Below are 13,244 nucleotides of genomic sequence, written 5' to 3' on the forward strand. Positions count from 1 at the left end.
CAGACAAGAGCCAGTCACTCACCTTTGACAAATAGCATGGTCCTGCAGCTGAGGTCTTTGATGAAGAAGATAACGTCCCCGGCGTCAGTCAAGGTTGCATCTCTGATGGTCATCTTGTACTTTCGGCCCTTGTTTACGCTCTGGATGCGGCTGTTGCTAACCACAAGTTGACCGTTCAGAGTCCAGGAGGACTCGTCGATGACATCATGAGAGAGGACGCACTCGAAACTGCAGCTCTCGCCCTCCAGAACAGAGACGGTCTTCATACGCTGGGAAATGGTGATGTGAAGGTCTGTGGTGGAAAATGTCAGTGAGATCAGATGGACAATTGATAGTCTATAAGATGGGCATTTCTGTTCCAATAATTGTTTGGGCCAGACGTTGTTGATGATCTGGACCATACATACCATGTACAGTGACCTTGGCCTTGGTCTGGCTGGTGCCGAGGTCACAGCTATAGTGGCCTGCATCATCCTTACTCAGACTATGGATGATGAGCGCTAAGGACTTCCCAAACTTGAGCAGCTCATGTTTGTTACTGCTGGCCAGGACCGTACCATCTTTCCTCCAGATGGGGGTGACCATTGCCTTAGAGGTCTCACACTGCAGACACACCTTCCCCTCCTCCTCCCCTGACATGTCTTCTAGAGACCTCAGGAATACCGCTGGCTTTTCTGGAGGAGAAATTAAACAGTACAAACACATTAGTTCCTGATCTAATCGTTCACATTCTTCCAAGCATCAGTGGCTCTTATATCTCTTGCTTGTCTAAAGTTACTGATGGATAGGGCTGTTACAGTGACTGCATTGTCGCCACACCGGCGGATACGAGTCATGATGGCAGTCAAATTCCACGTGACCGTTTAGTCATGGTAATCAGGCTCCTCCAAGCTGTGATGCTGCTGATAGTCATTAGTAGCCTACCAAACTTGCTAACTGCCTGGTACTCAGCACTCTATTGTCCCTCTAATCACTCTGACATCAATGCAAATGTAATCGAAAATCTAATCAAACACTTCATGAGAGCCCATGAGCTCATGTTGCTCAACATTTCTATAGGCTATGCAACTGCGGGCTCTATTAAGAGGAGGAGGATCCCATCAGCTTTCTATAGACTAGGCCTACTATATTTATTTCTCAACTTTTCTAATATTAAACACATTGCTTCTCTTTTCAACAGGAGTATAGCCTACCTGGCTGGCATGAAAATGAACCAGGGGATAAGTGTCCACCACATGCAGTTCTTCCCCTGCCCCTGTTTCCAGACAGGTGCATGATAATGGTCCATTCTAAATCAAAACTAATTTCACACATATATTATTTAGTATATGTAAAGACAAGATTAAATCAAGAATAGTTTGATGGGTGACAATATTAGCCTATCACTTGTGAATGATTCCCAGCTTGTGTCCAGTAAGGGTAGAAACTCATTTTCATATCATAGTCGCACACCACATGTAGCCTAGCCCATAGGCCAATATGTTTTGATAAGGTTTGTATCACAACGAAAGTGTCCAAATAACGTCTAAAAATGACACATTAATCCGCTTTACAACAGGTGTAGAACCTAACTGGCATACATACGCAGGACGCAGGTTTCACATTTGGGGAAGTTCATTTTCACCATAAAAATGCACCTTTATTTTAAAAGCTTTTCATGCATAATAGCATCTCACTTTTGAATGGTGTTTTCCTGCTAATAGAACATTTGCGCTTATAGCCTACTGCCATGTGCGCATTGCTTTGCTTATAATGTGAAGAAGTAGCCTAATAGTTTATCAACATTTTCAGCTAAACGTTATGATCTGTTGTGTCAGCCTCAGTGCTTAAACATTTTTGTGATGCTAGTGGTTGTGTTAATTTGGGATCTATCGCATCCCACAACTGTCCCAGACTATGTTTGGAATATTTATTTATTTACAGAATAGGTCGACTTTTGTACTATGGGGGATAGTAGATTGACATAGGTTAGTGCTTTTGCTTTTCATTAGGCCTACTCATCTTGTTGGCTGATGAAAAGTAAATGTGGACAGTTCTTCCAATATCTTCAATATGCACCTCGGAATTGGATAAGGACGCACGCAACCGGGAGAAGGGGATTATAATTATTATATTCAGCCCAAGGGCACAAAGGTCACTGGCTGCAAAAGGCATGGATTTATCTAGGGTGCATAACAGCCACACAAAGGGGATACCGCTGGGAAATTCTAGGCATTATCAAGTGCTTGTCAAATTGTGAATGAGAGACTGATGAAGTGTGTACAGCCTGTGCAAAAAACAAAGCAGAGCTCATGCATTTCATACAACTTCATACAATCATCATTAGAGTCTCATCACGTAGCCTTACGCTTCAAACACACAGACAGCGTCATTACGCAAAATTACACACAGCATCATCTGGATATGTATGCAACAAAAGTTCAACATTCCCCTTCTGCTACCATTTCTGTCAAGCTGTCTACGCATACAGTTTGACGCATCGTATGCACCACACTGAGCGAACAGCAACTGCCTGTGCAACCTAATGCTGCAAGGCAAACCCAGCGTTTCATTGGAAATGAATGTAATTCTGGGGTACCAAAATGCAATGACGCTGTTGGTGTGTTCGAAGCCTTAGAATGTATTAAACAAAAAAACATACAGCCCAATGTTTGTATCACAACTGAAGTTACATAAGTAAATCTAAATTAAGCATATAGAAATACCTGTCTTTGTTTTAACATCTCAACACAGAATAGCTGCATGTGTGCAGTCCCTCAAATCATTTGGAGAAAATATCATTTATATTTTATTCAGCTATTGTCAATTGTATTCTTCATACTATAAAATAATATAAAATAATGCCATGGAATTCTAAGCATATCTTGTCTGCTAAATGAACTAGTGTAGCCCACGCCCTATGGCATAGCCAGATCAGGGTCTAATGTAAGGACAACTCAGAGTATGCAATTCTGTTCTACATTTTCTTCATATCATGCTTCTTTAGACCTGTCTAAAATAAATAATGGATTTATTGTGTTGGTGTAGGCTATATTACATGGATTTATTCAACTTTTTAAAATGTAGATGTTCTAAAGGTCTGGATCAGTGGTTTGAAGGCTATGCGTGGAAGCCAGGAGATGCTAAATGTGTTTATGTTAATTAACGGTCAATTACCGTGAGACTGACAGTAATTTGCTTGACAATCACCGGCTGACGAAATTTCATGACCTCCACAGCCTTACTGAAGGACATCAGATTCAACCATCTTCAGGTCAAAATCAAGTCTAGCAGATTTGCCTTATTTTCGAATTAGATCTCTGTAAGTTTTAGATACTGTGCTTTAAGACTTTAAGACAGTACTGACTGGACACGTACAACCACCAGCATTACACTAGTTTCTCAATTTCTCTTGCAGTGGCTGCTCACAAGTGAGAACTGACAACTGTACAAGGCTAACCTTTGACCTTGAGGGAGGTGGACTCGGTGAGCAGGCCGGCTTGGAACGTGACTCTGCTATCCTGGGGGCGAAGCATTTTGATGGTGAGGCTGTGGATGGTGCCCATGTTTTGGATCCTGGTGACGGAGTTGGCGTTAAGACGGTTGTCATTCAGGAGCCACTGCACATTGGCGACCACATAGTTGAGCTCACAGGTGAACGTGGCGTTGCTATCCTCCTCCACTTCTACGTGCTCCAGGTGCCTTATGATCTTTAGCCTTCGCACTGAAAAAAATATATATAGCTCATATCCATGCTGTCAGGGTTGGTTTGTGGTAATATCTGCTGTTCAACACAGTGTAGATTAAACACAGCATACAGTACTTTGAAGGTATATAAAGACAAAAGCAAGCATGAAGCTGCAATTCATTTCCATGATTAAGCATCTGAACATTGAAGCTTTGTCTAAAAAAAACACTTGTATTCCTCTTTTATACATCATCCTCACCCTCCACAGTGACCTTAGCTGTGCTCTTTGACCCTCCAGCCATGCAGCTGTACTGGCCGGTGTCGGTCTCCTTGAGACCCTGGATGGTCAGCTCTGCCTGGCTCTTCTCCGTCCTCATGCTGTACTTGCTGGACGTCTGCAGGGCGGTGCGGCCCTTGTACCAGCGTACCACCCTGGGGGAGGGGGCAAATTGACAGCTCAGTGTGACCGAGCTGTTCTCTTTAGCCTCCACGTCTGGCATGGGCTGGACCACCTTTAGAGGGCGCTCTGGGAAGATACAGAGATGGATAATGATATACAGTAATACTGTCCTGTACAAACCTCTAGCAATACAGTGATCTAGCCCAGAGCCTGGAGGGCCACTGGGTTTCGTTCCAACTTTCACTTAGTGATAATCAATTAACTACCTTACCCTTCACAGTGAGCTGTGCGGTGGAGCGGCTCTTCCCGGCATTGAACTGCACTGGGCCTGTCATAGAGCTGTCTGTGCTGCTGAAGCAGAGGGTGTGCATGGTCCCTTCCTGGTCTATGCTCACTCTAGGCCCCTCCATCAGGACCTCTCCATCCAGGGTCCACTTGGGGGGTCTCACCGCCCGCAGGCTGATCTCCACCTGGAACAGGGCCTCCCTGGGCTCTGTCACCTCCAGGGACCTCAGTCCCCGCACTATGCTGATAGCCTGCTCTGCACGCATAGGGAGCACACACACTCCATCAGTATCTTCACGTCCAGAGAAACAGAGTAAATGGCAGAGAGAAAGGGTACACTCCAGGAAGGGAGTGAGATAGATAGTTGGATTACTTCATTGTGGATACAGTATATTTGGTTGAATGAGGTGTTTTGGTGATTCATCGATTGTAAGTAAGAGGGGTGAGGAGGGCAGGGGGGGCCAGTGCCCCTGTGACAACAATTTTGGACCCCCTTGTGGCCCCCCTAAATGTGGAATATGAAATAATCTTTACATAACAAATTTTTGCTATCGTTCTTTTTTTACATCCGTTATTAGACAGTGACAACGCTGAACACTAATCATTATGAACATGGTATTTTGCCTGCTAATGCCGGCAATGCAGTGAAGAAAACGATATGACAACAATAACGTCTAATGTAACTGGCCCTTCTAACAGTACAACTGGCCCCAGCTTGGCCCCCCCCAGTTGAAATGGTCTAGAACCGCCACTGGTGGGGACACACTTTGTATGAAGATTTGCTTATAAACAGTTTATTAACATTTAATATTAGGAATATAAGTAACACTGGAACTGTTTATAATAAGTCAGAACTAAACACAATGAGTGTGAGCAGCTCACCCTCCACTAACAGCTGACAGGACGTCTTGTCATCACCAGCATCACAGGTGTAGGTGTCCTCATCAGATGAGGCCACGTCGTCGATGTGGAGCTGCCTGTAAATGTCATCGCTGATGATCTGGTGCTTCTGGCTGGGCTGGATCTCATTCCTGTTCTTGAACCACCTGACCTGGGCGTTGGCCCGCGACACTTGGCACTCCAGCAGGCCTTTGTGTTTGTACAAAGCAATCTTTACTCTCAGAGGCTTCACTATCTGCACAGGCAGCTCTGTGGAGACAGCAGTAACATTGAACGATTGTTTAGTGAACATTAATCAGAGAAGGTCACTTAGGCCAGATAGAGGTTTTTGAGTCACTGAGGAGCATTGATATTGTTGAATCTCAAAATAGCTGTTGTTTACCTTTTACTGTGAGAATTGCATAGGAGGAGACCCTGTCTGCAGTGAATTTGATCTCCCCAGCATTTGCTGGCCTTACAGACTTGAAGCACAGGGTGTGAGTTTTACCTGTATTCAGACAGAAATACATGTTTCATCAGTAGTATCCTGACCTATAGACACATGTCCATGACTAGGCTCAGTTGTGTCCCATGCTCACCCTCATGTCTGATCTTGACGTTGTCTCCGTGTTTGATCCTGGTGTTGTCTCTGTACCAGCGCCCGTCCACATTCTCATAGTTGACCTCGCATAGGAAGTTCACACTCTGCCTCTCAGTCACTTCCTCGTCCTCCAATTCCTTCACAATCTGGATGTCTCTGGCTGGCAGACAACCACAGGGAGACAGATAGACAGACAGATAGACAGTAGTGACAGACATTACCTAGAGATCCAGTATGGGGTTTGATCTAAATACGTACTGATGTATCTGTGATCTGTACTGTGATTTATCTATAAATTGACGTTGTTTCTAGGCCAAGCCATTAGCCTGGATGTCAAGTTAGTGAGAAGATATCGAGCTAATGTAGAGACTTCCAAGCTATTACAGAATAATTAGACTGAAAGATGGTCATACAATTGTCCCTGTACTTTGCATTACTCCTCTGTTGTGTCCTGTCATAATGTTACCTATGACAATGAGTTGACCTGAGGTTTGAATACAGCTTTGGGCACCATCAGTCTGGAAGGAGAACAGGCCAGTGTCTCCTACGGTGACCCGGGTGAAGGTGAGAGTGTGTTTATTCCGATGGGTAGTGATGCGACAGGTGGGCTTGGACTTGAGCTTGACCCCGTCCTTGGTCCACGTGCCATCTATGTAGGACAGGTTGAGGGTCACCTCGAAGGAGCAACCCTCGCTCTCACACACCTCCACATCCTCCAGACCCTTCACCACCAGTAGCTGGGTCTGGCTCTCTGCAGACAGACGGTCAGAAAGTAAAACACACACACTTGTTGAAACCTTTTCATATTTATATAACGGGTCATTGAATATTGAATAAATTAGAAGGAAACACAAAGGTGAAGACAAGCAACTGAATAGAATGTGTGCCATGGAGTAGAGGTCTTACTTGCAGCAGCTAGTTTTCTCCCAGACCTATCTCCCATGGTCTGTCAGGAGGGATGGCCTCAGCCACTTCTGATTGGCTTTCCCCTTGTCCTTATCCCTAGGTTGTCCCTAGGGCTAAAACTATACAGTTTGATACATCTTTTAAAACATGCTATAAGTCAAAAACATTTTCATGTTGACTTGTAAATAACCCCTCCACTCTCTCATTCTCATTGACATGTTTTAAAATGGAAGACCAATGTGACCAGAATCCGAGAGCAACACTTTAATATGATTATACTTGGATGTGGCGTGGCTGGGCCTGTATAATGAAGTAATCTCTGACACCTCAATACTTGCCTGAGCTCAGTTTCACTGATATAGACTCAGCAGTCTGCCTGTAAAGTATGTGTGCTAGTAATGAGAAAAGAGGATCCATTAACCTCACAATGGGTTCCATCACGTGTCAAGCTCATTCTAAGGAGGGCCGAGTGTCTGCGGTTCTTCGCTCCTCCCTTGTATTTTATTGATGAATTAAGGTCGTTGATTAATAAGGAACTCCCCTCACCTGGTTGTCTAGATCTTAGTAAGGAACTCCCCTCACCTGGTTGTCTAGGTCTTAGTAAGGAACTCCCCTCACCTGGTTGTCTAGATCTTAGTAAGGAACTCCCCTCACCTGGTTGTCTAGGTCTCAGTAAGGAACTCCTCTGACCTGGTTGTCTAGATCTTAGTAAGGAACTCCCCTCACCTGGTTGTCTAGGTCTCAGTAAGGAACTCCCCTCACCTGGTTGTCTAGATCTTAGTAAGGAACTCCCCTCACCTGGTTGTCTAGGTCTCAGTAAGGAACTCCCCTCACCTGGTTGTCTAGGTCTCAGTAAGGAACTCCTCCCACCTGGTTGTCTAGGTCTTAGTAAGGAACTCCCCTCACCTGGTTGTCTAGATCTCAGTAAGGAACTCCCTACACCTGGTTGTCTAGGTCTCAGTAAGGAACTCCTCTCACCTGGTTGTCTAGATCTTAGTAAGGAACTCCCCTCACCTGGTTGTCTAGGTCTCAGTAAGGAACTCCTCTCACCTGGTTGTCTAGATCTTAGTAAGGAACTCCCCTCACCTGGTTGTCTAGGTCTCAGTAAGGAACTCCCCTCACCTGGTTGTCTAGATCTTAGTAAGGAACTCTCCTCACCTGGTTATCTAGGTCTCAGTAAGGAACTCCCCTCACCTGGTTGTCTAGGTCTCAGTAAGGAACTCCTCCCACCTGGTTGTCTAGGTCTCAGTAAGGAACTCCACTCACCTGGTTGTCTAGGTCTCAGTAAGGAACTCCCCTCACCTGGTTGTCTAGGTCTCAGTAAGGAACTCCTCCCACCTGGTTGTCTAGGTCTTAGTAAGGAACTCCCCTCACCTGGTTGTCTAGGTCTTAGTAAGGAACTCCCCACACCTGGTTGTCTAGGTCTCAGTAAGGAACTCCCCACACCTGGTTGTCTAGGTCTTAGTAAGGAACTCCCCTCACCTGGTTGTCTAGGTCTCAGTAAGGAACTCCCCTCACCTGGTTGTCTAGGTCTTAGTAAGGAACTCCTCTCACCTGGTTGTCTAGGTCTTAGTAAGGAACTCCCCTCACCTGGTTGTCTAGGTCTTAATTGAAAGAAAAAAAAGAAAAAAAACAGTAGACACTAGGCCCTCCATGGAATGAGTTTGACAAACAAGAGCTGTCAATCATAGAGCTAAGTGAAACAACCCAATAGGAAAACCACAATAACATATACATTCATTTAATCGAGGGGTTATTAAGGCTCCACCAACTACAGTGGCTTGCGTAAGTATTCACCCCCCTTGGCATTTTTCCTATTTTGTAATGGGTTTCAGTCTGTGTTGTGTAGAGTAAAGACAGTCGTGTAGACGTAGAAAATAACAGGTATCAGTACCTCTCAACAGCATCTGCACCTTCTCCAATAGGAGAAGACACAGTGATGCATAGACCTATACAAATCTTTGTTCACAAGCACATGCAATGCATGTGGCACCACAATTTACATCCACTTTACAGTGGCTTGCGAAAGTAGTCACCACCGTTTTTCATATTTTGTTGCCTTACAACCTGGAATTAAAATTGATTTTTGGGGGTTGGTATCATTTGATTTACACAACATGCCTACCACTTTGAAGATGCAAAATATTTTTTATTGTGAAACAAACAAGAAATAAGACAAAAAAACGGATAACTTGAGCGTGCATAACTATTCACCCCCCAAAGTCAATACTTTGTAGAGCCACCTTTTGCAGCAATTACAGCTGCAAGTCTCTTGGGTTATGTCTCTATAAACTTGGCACATCTAGCCACTGGGAGTTTTGCCCATTCTTCAAGGCAAAACTGCTCCACCTCCTTCAAGTTTGATGGGTTCTGCTGGAGTACAGCAATCTTTAAGTCATACCACAGATTCTCAATTGATTTGAGGTCTGGGCTTTGACTAGGCCATTCCAAGACATTTAAATGTTTCCCCTTAAACCACTCGAGTGTTGCTTTAGCAGTATGCTTAGGATCATTGTCGTGCTGGAAGGTGAACCTCTGTCCCAGTCTCAAATCTCTGGAAGACTGAAACAGGTTTCCCTCAAGTATTTCCCTGTATTTAGCGCCATCCATCATTCCCTCAATTCTGACCAGTTTCCCAGTCCCTGACGATGAAAAACATCCCCACAGCATGATGCTGCCACCACCATGCTTCACTGTGGGGATGGTGTTATCGGGGTGATGAGAGGTGTTGGGTTTGCGCCAGACATAGCGTTTTCCTTGATGGCCAAAAACCTCAATTTTAGTCTCATCTGACCAGAGAACCTTCTTCCATGTGTTTGGGGAGTCTCCCACATGCCGTTTGATGAACACCAAACGTGTTTGCTTATTTCTTTCTTTAAGCAATGGCTTTTTTTCTGACCACTCCTCCATAAAGCCCAGCTCTGTGGAGTGTCCGGCTTAAAGTGGTTCTATGGACAGTTACTCCAATCTCCACTGTGGAGCTTTGCAGCTCCTTCAGGGTTATCTTTGGTCTCTTTGTTGCCTCTCTGATTAATGCCCTCCTTGCCTGGTCCATGAGTTTTGGTGGGCCCTCTCTTGGTTGTTTAATTGTGGTGCCATATTCTTTTAATTTTTTAATAATGGATTTAATGGTGCTCTGCGGGATGTTCAAAGTTTCGTATATTTTTCTTTATAACCCAACCCTGATCTGTACTTCTCCACAACTTTATCCCTGACCTGTTTGGAGAGCTCCTTGGTCTTCATGGTGTCCCTTGCTTGGTGGTGCCCCTTGCTTAGTAGTGTTGCTGACTCTGGGGCCTTTCAGAACAGGTGTATATATACTGAGATCATGTGACACTTAGATTGCACACAGGTGGACATTATTTAACTAATTATGTGACTTCTGAAGGTAATTGGTTGCACCAGATCTATGTGGGGGCTTCATAGCAAAGGGGGTGAATACATCTTTTAAAAATATATTAAAAAAAAAAAATTCAACAAACAATTTTTTACATTTCACTTCACTAATTTGGACAATTTTGTGTATGTTCATTACATGAAATCCCAATATAAATCCATTTAAAATACAGGTTGAAATGCAACAAAAAAACGCCAAGGGGGATGAATACTTTTGCAAGGCACTATAATGGGGCAATAAGGCAGTAAGTAATTCCAGGGGGGGTGGGCCACCTTCCATCTAAGGCAGAACACCACCTCATCAAATGACCTGCCACGTCATATGGTGCTGTATGCTTAATACAGAAATACAGACACATTCTCAATCTCAGACAGCACTGTCTTACAGACCGTATGTAACGTCAACAAAACCCAATAAGGTTATCAACAAAAGGAGGTCAGCCAAAGTCACTTCACATAATTTAGGTATTCAAACAGCTGTGAAGAGAGTATCTGATTAACCCTCATGCATCTCCCACCCGGGACTGTCATTTTCCATGGGAGGTGACTAATGTAAAAATCTAAACAACTAGATCACATTCACATTGACCAAATGGGCAACTGTCTGGCGTTATTCAGTCTACTGTACTAAATGCTGGACGACATAGTAACAATCTGTCACTGCAGGAACTGAGAGCAGAACAGCAAATAGATTACAATGTCAAACAGCTTTAAAATTACACACACAAAAAATTACGTGAACACCTGTAACGTCACAATTCTCAGAACAATGAGAATTATGTTCCCCAATCATTATCAATTTCTTGATGCAAATAGGTAAGTGGCAGAAAAAAAACAATATGGCAGTGATCTCTTGTAATACAATGACATATAAAAAATATTCAAGTCACAAAGATAACTAGAACACCTGCTGTGTTGTACCCACCTTAAACCTGGTTAGCTGTATTCTGGGAAAATGTATTTCTTCTCACGCCCTCTCAGTATCCGAACTGAAATACCACTTTCAGCGGGACAAAAAAAACAGACAAAAAATGCTGCCAAGAAATGTTAGTCTGTCATGAAAGGTATATCCAACTCTTGTCCTCTTTTTCCCCAAATCCCTCGAGATAACAACAAACGTTTGGCAGGGAGAGAGAATGCCCAGGTTGGAGGGCTAGCCTATCTGTCGATCCCCCCCGGAGCAGACAGTCAGCCAGCAGACCTCTCTCTTTTCTCTGCTTTGGTAAAGCCTAATGCTGAACAGCTGACATATCTCTCCTCTCACACTGTCCTCCAAAATAGACCAGTGTCATTATACACGCCACGATAGCCTTAGCTTTACTGCTGTGATGCAACTTCTTTCCAGCAGCACTAGTGGGGTTAAAAAATGGTACACATGCTGGATGGTTTTCCCGTTTGTGCTTATGTCATATCGGATGGAGCCTCTCCTCTGACCAACAAATACATTGGATTTTGTACTTGTTTCTTGCAACTCTTTCAGAGGCACAGGGATCAGAGACTCAAGGAGAGCTAGCTTTGGCATGGTAAAGGTGAATGGGTATACCTCCGGTATAATACAAGTCAAATGATCTACATTCATCAAAAGAAAAGCCCTCTTTCCTAAGTCTGCAGCCTAAATTACATGGATCGCCATTCTAATTTGACCCACCCCAAACACCAAATCCCTTTCCTGCCAGTGTCTCCACTCCATGACTGATGTAGTTCACTCCATGACTGATGTGGTTCACTCCATGACTGATGTGGTTCACTCCATGACTGATGTAGTTCACTCCATGACTGATGTAGTTCACTCCATGACTGATGTGGTTCACTCCATGACTGATGTGGTTCACTCCATGACTGATGTGGTTCACTCCATGACTGATGTGGTTCACTCCATGACTGATGTGGTTCACTCCATGACTGATGTGGTTCACTCCATGTCTGATGTGGTTCATTCACACTCTGTGTTTGCATTGCTGACCCATATCTGTCATTCTTCCCAGAAGCATAGGTTAGAGAGATCAAGCCTGGAAGACCCATGGGAAGTTGCCACGGCAGCCACAGTTGAAAGGTCACGAGAGATTACATTTTATTATGCTCCCATTTCAATGGGTTATCACTCGTTAGCTCAATTTTCCTCCTGCATAACTGGTCTTCATTCTCCTGTGAGGTGTGTATTGTTGTCACTGAGAACACTGCCATTGGAGTGTCTATGGCCTAGTCATTGAGAGGATAAATCTGTAAATATTGTATCCCCCAGTAACACCACGTTAGGTAAAAACTTCCCAATGACCTCTGAATAGCGGGATGGATGGCTCAGGGTGATACAGGGTGCTAAACATAAAATGCTTAAAATATAACAGTGGAATCAAGCATCGCAAATATACCATCTACTTAGATGACAAAGAGCTGGATGAGTCCCGCTCATCACACACCTAGCTCCTCCCACTACTCCCATCCCTACCCGGTATGGCAAACATGTCTGAATAACATTGTAAGTTTGACAATCCATGTGGTGTTTATCTGTGGGGTTCCCTAGTCCAGAAGTCTGGACAAAGCAAGCTCTATCTCTTTAGTATTGTTTTTTCCCTCACGTTGATGGACAGTGCCATGTGTCCCAGAGCCCCTCCCAGTCCAGTGAAACTCTACCGACAGGATAATCTCCATGTCATCCAGGCGTTGTAGGAAAACAACCCCCAACTTGACCTGTCTGCATCAGAGAGTATTCTGATATATCACTCTCAGTTCTTTCTATGTCAAAACAGTATATTATGACAGGTTATTTATTTTATTTTACCTTTATTTAACTAGGCAAGTCAGTTAAGAACAAATTCTTATTTTCAATGACGGCCTAGGAGCAGTGGGTTAAATGTCTTGTTCAGGGGCAGAACGACAGACAAATGTCATTCTGACAAATTATGTCACCTGATATTATAACAGATTATGACAAGTTACGTCAGCTGTTATGACATATTATGACATAGCTATAACAAGGTATGTCAGCTGTTATGACATGGTTATGACCTTGTCATAAAGTGTTATGACACTGGGTGTCAAGTAAAGTGTTATCCAATTTTCTGATAAAACAATGAAACAATCTTCTGGGAGATATTGATCTCTTTCTGTGG

General features: G+C 43.9%; 1 protein-coding gene across 1 annotated transcript in view; it reads right to left on the reverse strand.

Annotated features, from left to right (window-relative positions):
* The window catches only part of LOC106574005 (obscurin), a 56,875-nt gene extending 45,502 nt beyond the window's left edge, over nt 1-11,373 (reverse strand). The window contains exons 1-11 of the mRNA XM_014149500.2: nt 11,060-11,373; nt 6,739-6,857; nt 6,299-6,583; nt 5,831-5,992; nt 5,635-5,739; nt 5,235-5,501; nt 4,339-4,608; nt 3,927-4,193; nt 3,440-3,703; nt 408-674; nt 23-292 (exon numbers count right to left, since the gene is read on the reverse strand). Coding sequence (XP_014004975.2) covers nt 23-292; nt 408-674; nt 3,440-3,703; nt 3,927-4,193; nt 4,339-4,608; nt 5,235-5,501; nt 5,635-5,739; nt 5,831-5,992; nt 6,299-6,583; nt 6,739-6,775 — 2,194 coding nt within the window. The 5' untranslated portion in view covers nt 6,776-6,857; nt 11,060-11,373. The remainder of the gene's footprint in view (nt 1-22; nt 293-407; nt 675-3,439; nt 3,704-3,926; nt 4,194-4,338; nt 4,609-5,234; nt 5,502-5,634; nt 5,740-5,830; nt 5,993-6,298; nt 6,584-6,738; nt 6,858-11,059) is intronic.
* Nucleotides 11,374-13,244: the final 1,871 nt, after the last annotated feature.

Source organism: Salmo salar, chromosome ssa16 (assembly GCF_905237065.1).
Source record: "Salmo salar chromosome ssa16, Ssal_v3.1, whole genome shotgun sequence".
NCBI classification, from domain to species: domain Eukaryota; kingdom Metazoa; phylum Chordata; class Actinopteri; order Salmoniformes; family Salmonidae; genus Salmo; species Salmo salar.